General features: G+C 40.7%; 1 protein-coding gene across 9 annotated transcripts in view; it reads right to left on the minus strand.

Moving 5' to 3' along the window:
* Positions 1-16,339, minus strand: part of nlrx1 (NLR family member X1) — a 45,825-nt gene extending 29,486 nt beyond the window's left edge. Inside the window, exons 1-2 of one of the 9 annotated variants that reach the window (XM_070970716.1) lie at positions 16,091-16,339; positions 11,294-11,347 (exon numbers count right to left, since the gene is read on the minus strand). In XM_070970716.1, the coding sequence (XP_070826817.1) occupies positions 11,294-11,310 (17 nt within the window). In that variant the 5' untranslated portion in view covers positions 11,311-11,347; positions 16,091-16,339. Of the gene's footprint in view, positions 1-11,293; positions 11,348-14,532; positions 14,663-16,090 lie in introns of those variants that run through there. The other 8 variants (XM_070970718.1, XM_070970720.1, XM_070970717.1 and 5 more) reach the window with 8 other exon arrangements.
* Positions 16,340-22,081: the final 5,742 nt, after the last annotated feature.

The raw sequence follows: 22,081 nt of genomic DNA on the forward strand, positions 1-22,081 counted from the left end.
TTCAGCCATATCGCCCAGCCCTATCTGTGACTAAATGTAAACAAGATTGTTTTTTCTAAAACCATGTTACAACCTCCCAATACAGATATTCTCATCAAAGGAGAGGATTGACATAATCACTGATAATGACGATATATACAGGCACACACACACGCGCGCGCACGCACGCACACACACACACACACACACACACACACACACACACACACACACACACACACACACACACACACAGAAAAGATAAGACTTTATTGAAAAACAACTATCTATATGTACATTTGTAGAGATTACAAAAACTAGTAAATTCCATAAAAATCCTACTGCCATAAAAAAAATTTATTATTGCCAAAATTCTTGCCAAAACTCGGGATAACAGGATAACTTAAGATATTAGCATGTGATGACAGAAATAATGAACAGTGCTACACTTAAAGTCTATTAAAGCTGCTCAACTCTGCACTCACTGATTTGGAAATTTTTGTGTGTATTTTTGTATTGCTTCTCTTCTGTGTTCATTCTTGTATAACTCTGAATGTTGTTTCTACTCGACTGTTTGACAAGGCAATTTGAGTCACCTCCCTTGGCAGATGTCATTTGTTCCTCTGACATGCAAAAGAGTAAGGCAAGGCAAGGTAAGGCAAATTTATTTGCATAGCACAATTCATACATCAGGCAATTCAAAGTAATTTACAGAAGTATAAAAACACATTAAAATCATACATTCCAAAGAGAGGGAAAAAGAAAGAAAGACAGAAACTAGAAGAGAATAGAAAAATAAAAATAAAATACATTTAAAGGAAAATTAAAAACAGAAGCCAGTAAAAGACAATAATTTAGCATTTAGAATGATTAAAAATCATTGAGCAGATATATTTACTTTAAGTAAAAGCTGTAGCAAATAATAATGTTTTCAACCCTGATTCAAATGAACTGACAGTGGGTACAGACCTCAGGTGTGCAGGGAGAATATTCCACAGGTTTCCAGTCTGTCAAGAAGTATGTCATGATCAACTGTATCAAAGACAGCACTGAGATCTAATAATACTAAGACTGAGGTTTTGGAAGCATCATTATTTAAATGTATGTCATTTAAAACTTTGATAAGTATAGTCTCAGTGCTGTGGTGTGGACGAAATCCAGACTGAAATGCATTAAAAAGATTGTTCTGCATCATGAAAGCATGCGTTTGTTGAAAAACAACCCTTTCAATAATTTTTCCTAGAAAGAGAAGACTTGATATTGGCCTGTAGTTATTTATTACCGAAGCATCCAGATTAGTCTTTTTAGGAGAGGTTTTATTACTGCAGTTTTCAAGGCCTGGGGAAACTGACCAGACTGAAGAGAATTATTTATTATCTGCAACACATATGGAGCTATGCAATTAGAAAGATTTTTAAAAAAAAGTTTGTTGGCAGAGTATCAAGGCAGCATGTTGTGGATTTTAACTGTGATACAGTTTCTGTCAGCCCTGTATGATCTAGAAGGTTAAAATGTGCCACCTGCGCTCTGCCTGTCTGCAGACTCTCTCTGGACTTTGACCAGTGTGGTGTTTCTCCAAGGTGCCTTTTTCCTTTCTAACAAAACTTTGGTCTTAATTTGGGTGATGGAGTCAATAATAGTCATAACTTTGGAACTGAAACTATTTACAAGGTCATCAGTTGAAGCTGAGGGCAGTGTTGGTGATGGTGTAAAAGACTGAGTGAAGACTGCACAGGTGTTATCGTTAATATAACGCTTTTTGATTACCTCTGTTCCACTTTTGTTAAGAATAGCAGGTGTGGCCATTTCAAATGACACACAGTAATGATCAGAATGAGCAACATCTGTCACCAGAACCTCAGAGATATTAAGCCCTTTGGAAATAACCAAATCTAATATATGCCCTTTGTTATGTGTTGAATGTGTTATGTGCTGAGATAGGCCAAAATGATCCAGAATTTCTTTAGCACATCCATCTTTGAGATTATCAACATGAATGTTGAAGTCACCCACTAATAAAACACAGTCAAAATCAATACAAACAACAGACAGTAGTTTGGCAAATTCATCGGAAAATTTTGCATTGTATTTTGGGGGTTTGTAGATGGTTACAAAGACTGATCGACAGGGAGACTTTGATTGAATGGCAACATATTCAAAAGATTCAAACTGACCATAAGAGACTCTCTTGCATTGAATGCTATCATTGAACAAAATGGCGACTCCACCTCCTCTCTTATGCATTCTTACTTCACTTAGGAAACTGAAATTCGGAGGGGCTGACTCATTGAGAACTGCTGCACTGTTATCTTGTCCTAACCAAGTTTCAGTTAAAAACATAAAATCAAGCTTGTGCTTGATGATAAAGTCATTGATTAAGAATGATTTGCCTGCCAAAGACCTCACATTTAAAAGAGCTAACTTAAATGTGCTAAAAAGTCCAGCATCCCCATGTTTTAGAACATACTGTGGCTGACATGGAATACATGTTAAATTCGATGATGGGATGTTTCTGTAGAGGTGGACCGATCTTCTCCTCCTACCTATTGAGACATGAATCAATGAAGCTTCCGGCACAATGGGCACTGCTTTTTCCTTGGAAAAGTCAGGCATAACATTTGCCTTCAAAGCTGGACCCAGAACACATCAGTTACCAACACAAATAGGTGGCTGTGCTGGGCTCTTACAAGGGGACTGGAGTAGGTTCAGATCAAGCCGTGGAGGGGGTGGAGGTGGTGCCCGTCGGCGTTGTGGTGTTGGAAGGGGACAGGGTAGGGGGCGGGGTGGAATTTGGGGGGACATGATCCCAGATGGGCGAGGAGTAAGTCTGATGCCAGCACTGACAAGTTTGTTCATTTGGTCAGTAAACTCCAGCAGGGGGGAGGAGGGTGATGGGATACCCAGTGAAGATGATAAACTTAATGGAGTTTGGGCAGTTGGAGATGGTGACCTAGGTGGAGTTTTAGTGGTTGGAGATGGTGACCTGGGTGGAGTTTTAGTGATTAGAGTCGGTGAATCCTCACGAGCAGTGGCCCCTGGTGGAGGACATGAGGCATCCCCTTTTTTGCTCTGGCATCCCTCATGGTTAGAGCATACAGACGGGGGGAGAGTCGGTTCTCCTTCATGTTTTGGTGTTTGCTGCTTTTGTTTGGATTCCTCTTGTCTCTTGACCTTGGGAGTGGAACAGTGTCAAGCAGGAAGACAGATAGGTTGGAGGCAAAAAGTTTTACTCCTGACCTGTTTAGGGAAAGTCCGTCTCTTTTGAAAAAATGTCTGTGGTCCCAGAAAAAGTTAAAATTGTCAATAAAATGGACTGAGTGGACATCACATGCAGTTGAAAGCCATCTGTTTCACTGCATGAAAAACCACATTTTCGACCCGTAAATTCCCGCGAAGTTCGTTGATTTTCTGCGATTTACGGCAAGTTTACAGGGAACTTCGCTGGCTCCAAATATCGTTGGAAACGAACCATCTGTCGGCGGGGGGCATGGTTAATCGCGCCTTCGCGAAGGTGCAAATAACTGTAATTAGCACATGAATGCTACCGACATTGATCTCCTCAGGCTGGCCTGCTGACTTCACAAACAACCATTGGATGATTCCACAGGCATTTTAAAAGGAAACCATCATGTGATTGGATAGCAACTCCAATCACATGAGTGAGCGATCATGTGATTTGAACAACTCTGCTGCTATTGGTCATCTGTGCGCCACTAATAATAATAATAATAATAATAATAAATACATATTAAATTAAATACTATATACTAAATTAATATATTAAAAAATAATTATTTTATTGTTATGTTTATGTATATATAAAATATAGATGATATATATATTTTATTTGATTGATGATTCATTGATTTATTTGGCGATCCACCTTCTACACTACCACACAGTAGAACACAAAGAACACAGTTGACAGAAACATTTTGAAAAAAGTCTTTAATGAAATTGTGCCACACACATTAACAAGGGAAGGAAAAAAAAGAAAGGAAATGTGGGGGTTCATACAGTCTCTGGGTTGGGCCATGCCGCTGTTCTACGGTGCATGCCTCAGGCCTCTGAAAATTCCTTTTTGCTGCCTCTGGGTCATACACAGTTGGTGCCGGTCGCTTTGAAGGGGACTCAATGCAAAGCCACTTGCGGTGTGTCGCCACATATTTTGGGTCGCTGTCCAGCCGCTCTTGAAGTGTCTGGCAGAGTCGGGAGAGCCTCTGACTGTGGAAAGATGGAGGCTTTAGACCCACCCAGCTTCCCCTTCCACAGTGTCACCCTCCTCATGAGACATCATGTCAGCAGTGACCCAAAAATCTATTTCCTGCTGGGTGGCTAGGACACTCCTTCTTGCTTCCAGAAGCTGTAAATACAGGTATTAATATAATATTAGTACTGCAAAGAAACAATAACATGTGATAACATATGTGACAATGTTTCTCAAAAACAATGTAGCTAATAAATAAAATTCAGCCTATTTATACATTGTTATGGAAATAAAGCGGCATTCATGTAACTCTTACCCGCTTCCTTCTTTGTCTGCTGCAAGCTGAAATCTTCACAGCTGCCGCCTGAACTGAAAGAGCTGGCTGGGAATACCTGAAGCTCTTCCGCACCGTCTCATAATATGTCTTACAGGCCGCTGGAAGAAAATATATATTGGTTTGAAATAATTAAGACAGGCTTCAGGAAATTAAAAACAACAACAACAACAACAAACAACAGATAGGGGTTAAATAAATAAAAAAAACTTACATAAAAAGACTTCGCTCTCCACAGCATCCATGTCTGGACTCGCAGTTAAAGTGGCCATCAAATATGACGTCACCGTTTCGTTGTGGGGCGAGTTTAGTCTGTAAAACACAAAAAGTTCAAACAGGTCATGCAACGTTTACGTTTACTTATATTCTGCAGAATATTTCCTGTGTATTTTATTAACTTACCCCTGCTCAGGTTCATATCGCCTGTCGTTTCCGTCACTATTGTGCAGATGTTGCACCTTTTCCTTTAAAATACAAAATACATTATAATGTGAAATATAATGTAAACGGTTATCAAACGTTCGGAACGTAGTGCAATAAGAATAATAAAGGTTTGGCGCCCTAAAAACTGCACAATGTAGTATTAAATGCTAACGTTACTTACTGCAACTTATGCACCCGTCTCTTCGTCTCCACAGCTGCAGTTTGGTCGGGGCTGTTCCTCCAGAGTGAGCAGTCTGGCTTTTATCACGGTCATTCTCCTCATCAACTGTGCGATCAGCTGCGTTAGCAGCCGAGACAATCCACTGAAGGCGCACAGCAGTTTCTTCTCTAAATTGTTTGGACTTTCTGGATATGGTCGCTACGCAGGCAGGCCGTCCACTCGTCGCAGAGGAGTGCCTTCTGGGGTGAACTGAAGACGACGTCCGGCCATTGTATGAACAGAGTTAAAGTTTAGCAGGACCCAAAACTTAACTGTTCTGATCCAAACACGATTCGCGTCTACAGATGCGCCAAGGTCGTTTTCTGCTGACGTCATTGTGTCAGAGGAGGTGTCCAATCATATGCGAGGTCGCACTCTCGGAATTTCTCGCGAGACCATTTTTGTTGCGTAGAAAGAAAAACATGCTGTGATTTTGTTAGGTACTTTGATTTTCTATTTTTGTACCTGAATATTTTATAAAACATGTAAACTTCTTTAAAGTGACATCATCGAAAATAAAAAAAGAAAAGTTACTTTGGTGTGTTCCCTTTTTATTCCTACTTAAAGAATCATCAGTGGACTGACTCTGCTGGAATTTTGCAAGCTAATCACGCAAGCATTGTTCATCTGGTGGTGTGGTGGCAAAATGCGAAAAATTGTGACCAGTGTCCAAGAACTGTAGACGCTTTAATTTTCACAATTTGATTTAGCAATTTAAGTGGAAATTTAAAGGCTTTTGAGAGTCAAATTAATATAAATATATTACCGAATATATATATTATTTAATATAAATATAAATATATTAATATAAAATTATTTAAACATACTTTTAAATCCTCATGAAAAAAAAATAAAAAATCTTTGCATTCTGTAGGCACAGAGCACACACACACACACACACACACACACACACACACACACACACACACACACACACACACACACACACACACACACACACACACACACACACACACACTCATCCCAATTTGCATTTGTATAGCTTGCAGCAATTACATTTGCATTTTAACACCTCATGGTCGCAGGGGCTGAGAGAGAACTTCCATGTCAATTTACAGTGACGGAAATTGACAGAAATGTTACTTTTCATGCAGTGTTTACTGTCAACAATCTGCTGAATCTCTCTCCTCCGCCTCTGACTGGTGGTAAAGGCCCACTGAAGAATACTTCAGCATTCAGAGAGGTCACGGCATTTTGCGGTTTACCTAAATCTCGTTTGAGCACTTCAGATTGTTGTTTCGCAATATCACTTGCCCCTGTGTGCAGTACAAGGTATTTCAAAGTTGGAATTTCTGCAACAATACTGAGGATTCTGTCGGTCATGTTGGAGACTGTACCATCAGGAAAGCACAACACTTTTGTGTTTCTGCTGTACATGCTTCCCACATCTTTAACAGCAGAATCACCAACAACCAGAGTCTCAGGACCAGTCAGTAGCTTTCCTTGTAGCTTTCTATCCTCTGACTTCCTGTCAGGCCTTACCCTTCTCTGTGAGTCCGAGAAGTTATCCAGGTTTTCAGTTGGGGATCCAGGGTCCGGCAGTAGTAGAACAAACCTTAGTTGTTCATCTTCCCTTTAGCTTTTATCCACGGCTGTGTCTTACTCTGCACAGGTGTTGAGGAGGCCTGTCACATCACAGATCTCTGGGTGCTGGGTTCTACCTGTTGGACTCTCTATTTCCAGATGCTGAACTTAAGTTTCCAACACTGCAACCTGCTGTAGAAGTTTGTAGAGGTCATCTGTGGAGAAAGGAGGCATCTTGGTGCTAGTTAGCTTTAGCTGCCAGCAGGCTTTTTCTGTTGGTAGGTTGAAGCAGGCTTTTTCTGTCAGTAGGCCAGAGCAGAGTGTATCTGAGAAATATCAGGGGTCGCAAAGGTCATCCACAACTTTTAAATATTTGTCCATAAAATATGTCTTTAGATGTCCAATTCAGCCAAAAATTCAAGCTTTCAAGTATAAGGAAAATTTAAATAAACACAGAAAACAAGATGGGAAATCTCGAGCCCAGACAGAAACCAGCTACCAGAGGAGGAGGAGGAGGAGGAGGAGGAGGAGGAGGAGGAGGAGGAGGAGGAGGAGGAGATGATGATTAAAGAAAGTTGCATTGCCTACAGTGTTGAAGGTGTTATTCTCGTGGCCCACCTGGTCACTCATGTCTAAATATGAGGTCCTTAGATGGTAAATCCTCGGCCTCCTCCTCCTTCTCCTCCTCATCCTCCTCAAAGCAATGATATACTCCATCTCTGTAGATAACGTTAACCATTACAATGATAACATTTGTATTTGGAATGAAATGATGTGGGAAATAGCAGACAACAATCATCACTTATGTTTTTTCCATGTGTTTGTCTCTCTCTGTCTTTCGAGTGCTCTGAGATAGATGCAGTATATATGCTCTGTCGGATGCCACGGCTGTTTCTGGTTGGCACAGCGACATTAATTGATTAGTTTGCATCCTTGTTTCACCTGTGTACATTTGGTCAGGTTGAGTGACCATTACGCATGACGAACGTGCTTGTGATGTGGTCAGATGAGACACTGATCAAAAAAAAAATTTAGGTCTGACTGTATGTGCTGACTCAGATAGTTGCATTGAATAGTGGCTGTTGCTAATTAATGACTGCAGTGAAATGCCAGACACCGTGGAAACCTGCTTGTGAGGTATTGGTGATGTGGGTGCACGACTCTGCCAGTTTACGAAAATCCACCTGCCTAGCGGTGCGCAGCTGGCGTACAAAGTTGACCAGTTCTGGGGTGGCAAGCTTTCAGCACACTTTTAGGCCACCGGTGTGGACCGAAATGGACCGAAAATCCAAATCTGCCGGCTGATCCTGCCAACACCTCCCCCTACTGCGCCACAACGCCCATCCTTGCGTACCTGTGTGCGCCTCGGTTTACCTAAATACCAAGTGTGCTGTGCGCCCGCCTGCGCTGCACGAAAATACCACTGCGCGGTGTGCACACCCTGCGCCCCGCCAGTGGCAGAGATGAAAAGAGCCCCTTATGTTCACCAGCTACTCTTTTAACTCTGTGTCTGCTGTTTGGTGGCGAGCAAGCATTGTAAAGTGGGGTCATTTTAAGGGGCAGCTTTAAAACTTCAATGGCAGTCCACTGCAAACGAGAAGCAGAATCATTTGTCTATAGCATGTCTTTACTAGCGGCAGGTAGTGCGTGTGACTCACAGCAAAAAAGTTGTGATACTGTAAAAAACAAACAAAACAGAATGTAATAATATCATCATCTTTTTGACATATAAACTGAAAATTGATATGTGAAAGTTATACATGAAAGTTAATTGATAATTAGTGCTGTCAGGCGATTCAAAAAATTAATCTAATTAATTACAGGATTTGTAATTAATTAATTTAATTAATTGCATTTTAATCTCATATCTGCTGAAGGTCCCCAAATAAAGAATTTGAATTCTAGGACATTACAATTCACTGACATTCACATTACAGCTGGTGAATTCTTTTCATCACTGTAGTTCTCGACGGTAGCTGGAAATTAGTCAGTCAGATGACGCTATCTGAAACGCCTCTTTTAGGCCCTCGTCTTCCACGATTGAAATCAGCCTGCAATCAGCACCAACCCACTTTGCGATTGAGTTTGTCAGTTTTTCTGTCGTGGTATGCTCATTCGTTTTCCTAACTCAGCAAGTGTGGGTTGGCGGAGTGAGCTCACGGTAGCACTAGCGGCACTAGCAGCAACTACATGTTTACATGTAGCGTGTAAATGATAATTCAGGCTGGAGCTGCTACGGTGATAGGAAAATTCTTTTTTACGCAAGGTACAAATCACTGCGTTCTTGTTAATAGTCCCGTCTTTGTTCTTTTTATAAATAAACTTGCCGTTCAAAGGTCCAAGTAGGCTTGCCTCGCTCTCTGGTGTCGCATCCATGTCTGTTGTCACCCTGCTTTTGACTAGTGGCGCAGGTAAGATGTGACCTCACTGCAGCCTACGGGTCACTCAAAGGGCCAAGTTTAAAATGCTTGCGCATTGACTTGCCACTCATGACTAATTGCGTTATTTTTTATAGCGCGTTAATTTGCAGCGTAATTAATTAATCTAATTAATGCGTTAAACTGACAGCCCTATTGATAATACAAGCTGGGAACTCTTTGAAAACAAAACAACGTCAATTAGAGCCAGCATTGCTGCTGATGTAAACACAGATAACCACAGAAAACCCTGTTTTAAAAAAAAAAAAAAAATGGGAAAATTCTCATGTATTATATTAACTGAGCTCTGCAAGACTGTCACTGAGTCCTTCCACCTCATGCGTTGATCATGAACCTACTGCATTTTTAAAGTGGGTGTTTGACAGCATGTCAAGCCATGTTCTGTTCTCTTTCAATGCAAATTAACTAAGAAATTATTGATCAATTTAGAAAATAAGCTTCTGAAGGAATTTCAGTCAGGCTATCAACCATACCAAAGCACTGAAACTGCTCTTACTCTTACTAAAATAATCAGCAACCTGATTGAGTCAACTGACCATGACATCTTAATTAATCATCTTGACTGTGTGTTAACATGTTTTAAACATACATCAAAGGGAGAAAATTTTATGTCAGCCTTGGAAATCATGTGTCATCTGTCAAAACATGACATCTGTTTTGGGGTTGTAAAAGGGAGCTGCCTTGGCCCATTACGATTCTCACTATGCATGCTGCCACTTGATGACATCAATAGAGAACCAAATGATGCCTTAACTATAGACTCCATTACGAAATGTCTTTTGAAAATAAATAAATGGAAGAACAATAATTTGTTGAAGTTAAATGAAGACAAAACTGAATGTGAAACATATGTCTAGGCTGGTTTTATAGTTCAATCAATCTTACTGTACTGTCTATCATGTTTTTTTTTTTTGTATGTTACACATGTCAAGTCTACCTCAGTTTCTGCTATGTTTCCAAAACACTGCACATATTTGAAAACATTTTATTCAACAGAAGGTGAATCAGCATGTGAACTTCCTGCACTAAATCTGCAGAAAAAAAGTTCTCAGGTTTCTCTCTGTTTACATTTTTAGACTTTTATTTACATTTATTATTTGAGTGTTTTCCATGGTTGTGTTGACATTTCCTTTCCTTTCTGCCTTGATAGCTGAGGGGATTATAATCAGAGGAAGGTTAAATTTAAAATAAAAATGTTTAAATTGAATGTATTTTTCTCCTGGTCCTTATTTTAAATAGGTCATAAAAAATATCAATAATTATCGATATTGACCGATATAAAACACTTATATCGTGATACAGTTTTCAGCCATATCGCCCAGCCCTACTTCTGCTCATTAAACTCTCTGCAGCTCGGCTGTTAAACAGAACCAAGAATAGAGAGCACATTAGTCCAGTTTTAGCTGCTCTGCACTGGCTTACTTATAAGGTCCTCCTCCTTGTATTCACGCTAAGGCTGGGCGATATGGCTGAAAACTCTATTGCGATATAAGTTTTTATATTGGTGGTATATGTGTACAAACAGAATGATGTAAAAATATGGTCATTTGAGTCAAATCACAATATGCTGTAGGAACAAGACACCGCATATGTGCATGTGTGCATACCACACATGTCATGAGTGTGGTGAACAGTATGGTCCTTTGCATCTGTGTGTTCACCCAAAAACAACGTCACATGCCACTATTCTAAGAATACATTTGATTACTCATATCTAATTAACTCCAACAGTTGACAAAAACAGTTCTGTGAGCTGAACAAGGCTGTTCTTGAAATAGCAGTTAAAAATAGTTCGGTCATCACAGACAAGTCACTGCTCACAAACACTGTCACAAGAACAATGTCTAGGCCAGAGTTACTTTGCAGTCACACATTATTCAGTAAGTGTCTCTGGCAAAGCAGTTGTGAACTACGGGAAATAGAAGAAAGTTGCATGAGATTTATTACAGCTGCAATCGCATGAAGTGTTACCTACTCTTAGTGTCCGACTATTGTGTTCAAGCATAGCTATATCATATGTCAGTCTGACTGTAAAAAAAAAAAGTCTTAAGAGAATTGTTCAACATCTGCATCCCACATCCCAAGTCACTGAAGATCAAACATAACTGGAATATGAGCATCAGTATCAAAAACAGTTTGTCACCAACCTGTGCAGTGAGCTCATCCTTCTGTTCTGCAGCTTCTTTATGTCAGGAAATGTTCTGTGAAAAACAGTTAGCATGAGACAACTTGTGCAAAAAGGAACTTAAAGATTCCCTGTGGAGTTTCTGACCACTACCACTATGGAGCAACCTTTTGATGAGCTGGTTGCCATTTTGTTTTTGTATCTCATACAGGCACATGAGGATGCACATGGATGTGCAAGAGCATGCGGTCAAATGATGCATGTATGTGCTAAACGTCTCACACAACTGATCAATAGTTGGTGACAGCAACACACCAAAAAATGTAGCAATGCTCCAGCAAAGGCATGGCAGATGATTATTAGTTGATGTTAGACTTCAAGGATACAAGATGTAGCCTTGAAGTCTAACATCATCACATACATGTATGTGCTTTTATAATAATAACAACAACAACAACAACAACAACAACAACAACAACAACAACAACAACAATAATAATAATAATGATCACAGAACTTTGTTAACAATCCCAATTCCAAAAAAGTTAAGATGGTGTGTAAAATGTAAATAAACACAGAGTACAATAATTTGCATTCCTGAGCACACGCAGTAACATCCTTCATACAATAGTGTGTTTCACAAAGTGGCGAACATAACCCCATCCTTGCTTGTAAACAACTGAGCCTTTCAATGGTGCCCCTTTCACACCTAATCATGATACTATCACCTGTTACCAATTAACTTATTTACCTATGGAATGTTCCAAACGGATGATTTTAGAGCATTTCACAAATTTCAGTCTTTTGTTGACCCTGTTCCAACTTGTTTGAAGTGGGTTGCTGACATCAAATTCAGAACCATAATATTTACAAAAATAATCAATGAAGTTGACGAGCACTGTGTTCAATGGAGTAGATCAGCAAATTATCAAATTCTGTTTGTACACAGCGTCCCAACTTCTTGGAATCAGGATACATAAGGTGCCTTTAATGATTAATTTATATTAGAAATGACTTTATTTACTGTTACATCTGATTTAGAGATTTAGTTTGATACCAGGAATCCATTGAGCACAGATGTCACTTTCAGATGATCATTGTCAGCTGATCAGTCTTTTAGTCCAGCTCTGGTCAAGATATAAACCAAGATAAAATAAAGCAAAATAATCCTTGTTTAATCCCACAGCAGGGAAATTTGCATTTCTATGTTACAGCAGCAAAAGGGATAGTTGTAAGAAGCATGAGCAAAAACAACAAAACATATACACTTTTGCTAATAAAGTTGGAATAAATTTGTTTTTTACCTCTTTTCATGAAATGATTGTGACAATGTGATTTATTCTTGACAGATTAAGTGTATATCTGGTAAAAAAAAATGTATTAATCAATCTCTTCCAAACATATCAAAATGAAAATGAAATCACAATTAGCCTTGACAAACTGCAGGCAGGCTTAAATATTATTGGGGGTATTGAAACAATAGGATTAAGGTTTTGTTTAAATTGCACAGTTAGTCAGTCCCTCAGTCAGTTTAACAGGAAACACATATTCGAGAAGATTTCATGCATATGAATGTCCGATATTACTCTTTCAAATGTCACACAGTCACTAATATCGAGTATGGCCACCCCTGACACAGACGAGTGCATTAAGACATTGTGGCATACTGTCCACAAGCTTGTTGATGTTGTCAGTGGGCAGGATGCTCCACTCTTCGGTCAGAGCCTGGGCTAACTCCTGTAGAGTTTGAGGAATACTGTCCCTCTCACTCACTACGTTTACATGCAGTCAAGTAACCCTTTCATAACCGGAATATCAGCAATAACCAGGTTGCGCATGGCCATGTAAAAACCAATAACCTTTTTGAAAAACCGGAATATGCTTATATTCCAGTTTTTAAAAACCTGAATATGACCCCTGGGTTACTCCTTTTGTAACCCGAATTTTTGGTCATGTATACACCTATCGGAATATCCCCATTGAACGGAAGATTAATTTGTGTTCTGCGCATGTTCTATTCGCAAGGAATGTTGGTCTTTTGAGTGCAGGTAGCATGGATATGGATGGCACAGCTCCGGCTCCATTTCCTATTTCTTCACGTTCTCGCCTTCCATTAATGAAGAAAGTGAGACAGAATAGTGTCAAGTACTGGTGGTGGGTCAGCACTAGGGCTGGGCGATATGGCTGAAAACTCTATTGCGATATAAGTGTTTTATATTGGTCAATATCGATAATTATTGGTATTTTTATGGCCTATTTAAAATAAGGACCAGGAGAAAAATACATTCAATTTAAACATTTTTATTTTAAATTTAACCTTCCTCTGATTATAATCTCCTCAGCTATCAAGGCAGAAAGGAAAGGAAATGTCAACACAACCATGGATAACACTCAAACAATAAATGTAAAAAAAAGTGAAAAAATGTAAACAGAGAGAAACCTGAGAACTTTTTTTCTGCAGGTTTAGTACAGAAAGTTCATAAGCTGATTCGCCTTCTGCTCAATAAAATGTTTTCAAATATGTGCAGTGTTTTGGAAACATAGCAGAAACTTGACATCTGTAACATACAAACAAACAAACATGATAGACAGTACAGTAACATTGACTGAACTATAAAACCAGTCAAGACATATGAACAACTTTAATCACTCTTCTTACTCTAAACATACATGAACTATTCAATTATATTTTTATTGCAAGTGTGTTTAAGAAAAAAAAGTACGTGTAAGAGATGTTTATAACCTGGCTTCTCCACAGTGCTCAGTGAAGCATTTCTTTAGCTATATGATATGCCGCTGCCTCCGTTACGTCCTCGTGCCTTTTAGATGATTTGTCATCAGGCACTGAAGCAGATACCTCTGCATGGTGGTCAGCTGCTTGTACGGTGGTGCTGCGGTTGGCGGACGTTGGCGAATACGGCTGCGCTCCAAAGAGTGACCGCGGCTAAGGTGGTTAAACAAGTTTGTGGTATTACCGGTCTTGGTGGGGACGACAGTCCTGCATAAGTTACAGACCACATTGTTCTGACTACGGTCCGACTTATAAAATCCAAAAAACTCCATACTGGCGAGCTGACTTTCCCTGTTTTATCGACAATTTCTTCGCTCGCTGCAGCGCTCACTTTCCATTTCTCATCTCAGTCCTCGCGGAGCAACCAACAAGTGATAACGACATGGCGCAACCGAACTTGATAATGTTACATGATTGGCGTGTTAGCGTGTCTCACTGATTAGCGATTATTCCCTACGGTGCTCGGTTACCTGAGAGCGAGTACCTTTGTTCATGCATCATCGGCCCAGCCCTAGTCAGCACCAGCCCCGGGCTGTTCATTATCCGTCGTGCTGCTGCTGTTGTTGTTGTTGTTGTTGTTGTTTTTGGATACAGGAAGAAGAAGCTGAAATGACGCGCATTGCATCATGGCGTTGTCCGTGCGTCGCTGTTTTGATCGGGATATCCCAATTGATTATCCTATTTGCTCACGCATGTAAACAGGTTATTCCGAATGTTTCAGAAACTGGAATATTGACCATAACCAGAATATTGACTGCATGTAAACGTAGTGACTGATGGCTTAGCATAAGGCATCCCAGGCATGCTCAAAAGGGTTTATATCAGGGGAGCAAGTGGGCCATGACATCTGCTGCACCCCCTCTGCATCAAGATATTCTCTCATTGCAGCCGCCCTATGTGCTCTAGCATTGTCGTCTCACAGACCAAAGTTGTTCCCCTATACCCGGATGTCTCCAGGATGTCCCTGTACACAACTGCGTTGACATTTCCATCCAGCACCACTAACGGCATCTTTCCTCCATAATGAATGTCGGCCCATACCATCACTGAGCCGCCACCAGCTTGAGTGGTTTCTTGGATGCAGTCATTGCCACGTAATCACTGAGTGCAAGCACTGTTCTGTGTCAAATTTGGTTAAAATTATGTATATATATACACAGACACTCTCTCTCTCACACACGCACGCACGCACACACACACACACACACACACACACACACACACACACACACACACACACACACACACACACACACCTGTGTGTGTGTCTATTACCTATTGGCTTAGGCAGGAAACAGACAACACAGCAAATATCTTGTCTTTCATAGCACCAAACAAATGTTATGCATGAATTCATTTCACCTGGATAATGTAATCATTGCACCTGGTCAAAAGTGAATACTGATGCTTTTAAATAAACAGAGGATTGTGTCTGAAAACAAAATGATTCCAACTTTATGGGCAACAGGGTATATACATACATACATACATACATACATACATACATATAGCTAGATAGATAATTACGGCTGTAGAATACTTTAATTTAATGAATACTTTAAATGAATACTTTAAAATGCTGTATCCAGTTTTGCTTATTACATCCATGATGATTTCTAAATATATGAAGGCACCCTAACATTGCATCTAACTAGATTCAGGATAAATTTTACAAAATCATGATTATAACGTTACTGCTTGTATTTTTGGAAGGTTCTCGTATTGTGTGGTGTACTGAACTTTACAGCATGTAGCGAGAGACTTTAGTTTGTTAGTCTCTTAATAGCTGACATACAATTTCAAATCAAAATCGGCCTAATAGTCCGAAGTACTACCAGCCCTTTGTAGACTGAACTGTACGGAATTGCCGGGCATAAAGCGAACTGAAGCCATGTAGTTAAGTATGTTACTGTCAGTTGGCGTCGCCACAAAGTTTGAACAAGCAACAACATTAACAGGTAACGTCAGTATTCATGCGAACAAAAACTGAAACGCCATGTCATGGAAAATAAAATCACTTTTGCATACCAAAGTCTTATCGTCCTTCGTCCTTATCTCCCGTCAGTCACTGAGCCATTAAAGTGAACGTATTTACTTTCATACATAGTGTCCTTTACTACAAAATCTATCTCTTCACTAAATCGCAAAGACAGCACTACATTCTGCCACATGCTGCGTTGCCCAGGTCCGCTTAAGAGGCGTGAAAGTGAAGTTTCGAAACGTCCGGAGGATCTTCCCAGGCTTACAAAAAACAAAGAAAAAAAAACTCTTCTTCGTGCACTGGCAGACTAGAAGCCAACTTTAAAGGTGTATGCCGCCACCTACTGTCCCGGAGTATAAGTATACCTTAAGTCAGTATAGTAAACCTGTTTCATTTAATGAAGGCTGTTGCATTTGTAATTGATTTTCCTACAGTCTAGTCCAGTGTTCCTCAATTCCGGTCCTCGGGCCCCCCTGCCATGCATGTTTTAGACCCTGTTTACACTTAGGAAAAGTGCATATGTTTTCATGCGGTTTGGCCTCTTGTTTACATGCAAACTGAGGTTTTTTTCACAGAAAATGATCATTTTTAAAAACTTCAGACAAAGTGGAGATTTCTGAAAACGCCGGCTATTTGTTGGTGTATAAACTGGGTTAAACGGCGTTTTAGGTTCTGAAACGTCTCAACATGCGACTGAATACTTAACATCATGTGAGCGACCTATGTTTACACTCGCGCCCATAGGCTTGGCATAGTTATGAAGCGCTCAACAGCGTTTTTATCCGGGTTCATGTAAATGACAATATTTTTGAAAACAATGTTGTGTGCGCGATGTTATTTTTAAAACAGAGGAGCCAAAATATCCGTTTTCCAAAATACCCTGCTACGTGTAAATGTAGGCTCAGGCTCAGATGTTTCCTGCTCCACCACATCAAAACCTTGTTCTAATAATCTTTGTCAGCTCTCCAAATCCAACCACACACTACACTACCTTTGACACATTTTAACATTTGGTCTCAATACTTTTAATGTGTTCTTCCATGTATATTTTTCATCAATCCATTAATGAAGATGTTTAAATACTCTTTTTCCATGGGCTTGCTAGGGGTTAAGTAGGGGTTAACCGAAAGGGTTAACACTATATATCAGGGGTGGGAAAACTGTTCCAAAAAGGGCCGCTGTGGCTGCAGGTCTTCTTTCCAACCAAGCAGCAGCACACCAGACTTGACTCATTCAATCAATTGATCTCACTCTTCAGACAGCTGATTGGTCAAACTGTGAGCTCTTGATTGGTTGGAAAGAAAACCTGCAGCCACAGCGGCCCTTTGTGGAACAGTTTGCCCACCCCTGCTATATATCAATGTTCTCCAATAGGCGGCCCGCCGGGCCGGATCCTTGTGATGTGCTCAAAGCACAACACAAGGAGGTCACAGTGAATGACTTTTGGATCAGTGTCGTTCCCCAGGATCGATTCAAAAATACGAGAGCTGTTGCAGTTCTCCTCCTCACGATGTTCCCCTCCACATACATATGCGAGTCATCATTTTCATTGATGAACTCCATCAAAACCCAAGAAAGAAACAGACTCTCAAACGCACGTCTCGGACAATGCCTCAGGACTGCCACAACTGAATACAGGCCCAACATCCGATGGATTGCTGCGTCCCATCACTCTCACTTCTCTCACTGAATGGTAAGTGAATCTCCAGCTCTTTCCCCCAAATTAACGATCATGAATTAATGTGTTTTTTATCATATGTATAAAATCTGACAGACTCTCTCTCTTTCTCGGTCTGTGTGTCTGTGTTTTTATTGTCTGCCAGGGAGGTGCTGACAGGAATTAGTGCCCCATGGGCTTTGAGCTCTTTAATAAGCCCACAAACGCCTGTTTAAAATGTGAGGCTTTTTTGTTTGTGAACTGTTGTGATTTTATAGATGGGTTCTCTTAAGTCTGCACGTTGATAATTTTCAGAAATGTTTCCCTGTGAACAGTAGGTTTACAGTAGGCTTGTTGCCACTGTTGTCTTTCCTTGTTGTGCCATGACTGTTTTGAATTTTGTGAATGTTTTGAATATCAAGATAAATTCCACCTCAACTCTCATTGTCTTTCTTAATGTTAGGCCTCTATTGTTGGTGGTTGTTCAGAACATGATGACCAAAACTATTTCATCCAAATTGTATTAATATTGTAATTAAATAATAATAATAATAATAATAATAATAATAATAATAATAATAATAATAATAATAATAATAATAACGATAGCAGCAGCAACGAGATGTATCTGTATAAATAAACTTTTCTTAGTGAAGTGGGGGAAAAAAACTGGACCTGGCCCTTTGCTTGGAATATTTCACATACTTTGGCCCTTGGGGAAAACTAATTGGGCAACCCTGCTATATATAGTGTTAACCCTTTCGGTGACTGGTATTTAGCGTGGTTTACTACTGAAATTTGAATCTTCAATCACAACACCATCTCTCTACACAGACTATTGCTTTGTACAGTACAGGCCAAAAGTTTGGACACACCTTCTCATTCAATGTGTTTTTCTTTATTTTCAATTTACAAAATTGTGAATGAACACATGTGGAGTTATGTACTTAACAAAAAAGGTGAAATAACTGAAAACATGTTTTGTATTCTAGTTTCTTCAAAATAGCCACCCTTTGCTCTGATTACTGCTTTGCACACTCTTGGCATTCTCTCGATGAGCTTCAAGAGGTAGTCACCTGAAATGGTTTTCCAACAGTCTTAAAGGAGTTTCCAGAGGGGCTTAGCACTTGTTGGCCCCTTTGCCTTCACTCTGCAGTCCAGCTCACCCCAAACCATCTCGATTGGATTCAGGTCCAGTGACTGTGGAGGCCAGGTCATCTGCCGCAGCACTCCATCACTCTCCTTCTTGGTCAAATAGCCCTTACACAGCCTGGAGGTGTGTTTGGGGTCATTGTCCTGTTGAAAAATGAATGATCGCCCAACTAAACGCAAACCGAATGGGATGGCATGTCGCTGCAGGATGCTGTGGTAGCCATGCTGGTTCAGTTTGCCTTCAATTTTGAATTAATCTCCAACAGTGTCACCAGCAAAACACCCCCACACCATCACACCTCCTCCATGCTTCACAGTGGGAACCAGGCATGTGGAATCCATCCGTTCACCTTTTCTGTGTCTCACAAAGACACGGCAGTTGGAACCAAAGATCTCAAATTTGGACTCATCAGACCAAAGCACAGATTTCCACTGGTCTAATGTTCATTCCTTGTGTTTTTTGGCCCAAACAAATCTCTTCTGCTTGTTGCCTCTCCTTAGCAGTGGTTTCCTAGCAGCTATTTGACCATGAAAGCCTGATTCGCGCACCTCCGTCTCCTCTTAACAGTTGTTCTAGAGATGGGTCTGCTGCTAGAACTCTGTATGGCATTCATCTGGTCTCTGATCTGAGCTGCTGTTAACTTGCGATTTCTGAGGCTGGTGACTCGGATGAACTTATCCTCAGAAGCAGACGTGACTCTTGGTCTTCCTTTCCTGGGTCGGTCCTCATGTGTGCCAGTTTCGTTGTAGTGCTTGATGGTTTTTGCGACTCCACTTGGGGACACATTTAAAGTTTTTGCAATTTTCCAGACTGACTGACCTTCATTTCTTAAAGTAATGATGGCCACTCGTTTTTCTTTAGTTAGCTGATTGGTTCTTGCCATAATATGAATTTTAACAGTTGTCCAATAGGGCTGTCGGCTGTGTATTAACCTGACTTCTGCACAACACAACTGATGGTCCCAACCCCATTGATAAAGCAAGAAATTCCATTAATTAACCCTGATAAGGCACACCTGTGAAGTTAAAACCATTTCAGGTGACTACCTCTTGAAGCTTATCGAGAGAATGCCAAGAGTGTGCAGAGCAGTAATCAGAGCAAAGGGTGGCTATTTTGAAGAAACTAGAATATAAAACATGTTTTCAGTTATTTCACCTTTTTTGTTAAGTACATAACTCCACATGTGTTCATTCATAGTTTTGATGCCTTCAGTGAGAATCTACAATGTAAATAGTCATGAAAATAAAGAAAACGCATTGAATGAGAAGGTGTGTCCAAACTTTTGGCCTGTACTGTATATACATTTCAACAAATGTAACAATTTTTTCCCCTTTTCCCGAGTTCTCCATTATCTGTGTACACTGATGATCGAATTCTTCTTCTTTTATTTTCAAAGATATAATTAGTCACAATATCTATGATGACTTATTACTTATGACATGACCTTGTGGTATCTCTTTTACAATTTCTGATCTTGTTGCGACTTTAAATGTTCTACTTGATAGACAGTGATTATTGATTTTAAACCTTCTCTCCACATGGAGGTAAGGTAGGTTAATGCTATTGCCCTCGAGTTTTCAGCATATTCTGTATATTTTCCTTATTTTTTTAAATGGTAACATTAATGATGTCTTCCAATTAACAGGTAGTTGTCCTCCTGCCCATATTGTTGTGAAAAGTATCAACACTATTTCTAATGCTCCCTCTGGTATTATTGACTGAATATGGCATAACCTAACTGATCCTGTCCTGGAGCAGAACACTTACTGCTCACAAGAGCCCTTCTCATTTCGCTCAAGGCAAATTCCATATCCAGAGCTCTGCTGACTTCCCCCTTTTTACTATGCACCTTTTCATCATCTTTGAGGACTTTCATTTGCTTATGTATATCAGTAAGATGATTTCCAATATGAACACAGCACTCTTCCTAGAAGGCTGGCTTTGTCCATATCTGTTATTAAAGAGAGACTGGGCATACCACTAAGCAAAACAAGCTAGGTTGTGGATGATAGGAGCTGGCAATTGATAAATGTTTTCTGTCCTTGTTTCTGGCTTACATTAGAATGTAGGCTGTTAGCAGGCTTTGTTGTTATTGTCATGCGACATGCATTGTGCCGATGGAGCTCAGCACTGCCATCTATCAATGCGGCACGGTACTTTCTGCCTCACCCAGAGCTTCACTGTGCAGTTATGGCCATATAAAGCGAGACAGCAATGGGCGTGTGACAACTGCCTGCTTCAGACAGTGTGTGTGGCACAGTGCCATCAGAAGTGAGGCACGGCTCATCGCTGCCTCACCTTGCCCTTCTCCCACGTATTTGAACAGGAAATGCGCAAATTTAGTGATTTTCAAATTCAGGCACTAGCCCTGACCGAAACCTGGATCTGTCCCGAAAACACAGCCACACCAACCGTGCTTTCGGCTGACTCTACTTTCTCCCACACACCACGTCCTGATGGACGTGAAGGTGGCACGGGTGCACTCATTTCCAAAAACTGGAAAGCTTACTCCTTTAAGCAACAAGTCCTCCTTTGAAATGAAATGAATGAATCGAAGGGACAATCCCCTTTATTTGTCACACAATTTTTCATGCACATGCGCACACACGACATGCAATTGGTGAAACTTGTCCTCCGCATTAATCCCATCCTGGTCGTCCTTCCTCCGCGGCAGGCCAGGAGCGGTGGGCAGCCATCTGGGGACCCAGTTCCTGTTCGTCACCATTGGTCAGGTGGTGATCTTCTTGCATGTTTTTAGTGGGGGTTATTAAGGAGGAAAACCCCAGGTGAACACGGGGAGAGCATGCAAACTCCACACAGAAAGGCCCCTTTCCTCGATGGTGGCACCCACAGCAAGATTCAAACCCGGGACCTCCTAGCTATGAGGCGACAGTGTTACCACCAAGCCACCGTGCCACCGAATATCATGCTATCATGGTTACTACTAACTGCATGGTTAGTGGGATATCACTGGCTAACAGGGTTTCACTCTCCTCATTTTCCCATGTCACAGAGGAGCAAGTCTCCAACCCTCTGCTCGACTCTCGCCCCACTACCTGTCCATTGGGCCCTATACCCTCCAGCCCCCTGTTGGCCATCTCACCCACACTTATCCCTGCTGTCACCCACATGATCAACTCCTCACTTGCAACGGGTATGTTCCCCATTGCTTCTAAACAAGCCGGAGTAACCCCACTGCTAAAGAAATCTACACTCGACCAACCTCAG

Source organism: Chaetodon trifascialis, chromosome 9 (genome assembly GCF_039877785.1).
Source record: "Chaetodon trifascialis isolate fChaTrf1 chromosome 9, fChaTrf1.hap1, whole genome shotgun sequence".
NCBI classification, from domain to species: Eukaryota; Metazoa; Chordata; class Actinopteri; order Chaetodontiformes; family Chaetodontidae; genus Chaetodon; species Chaetodon trifascialis.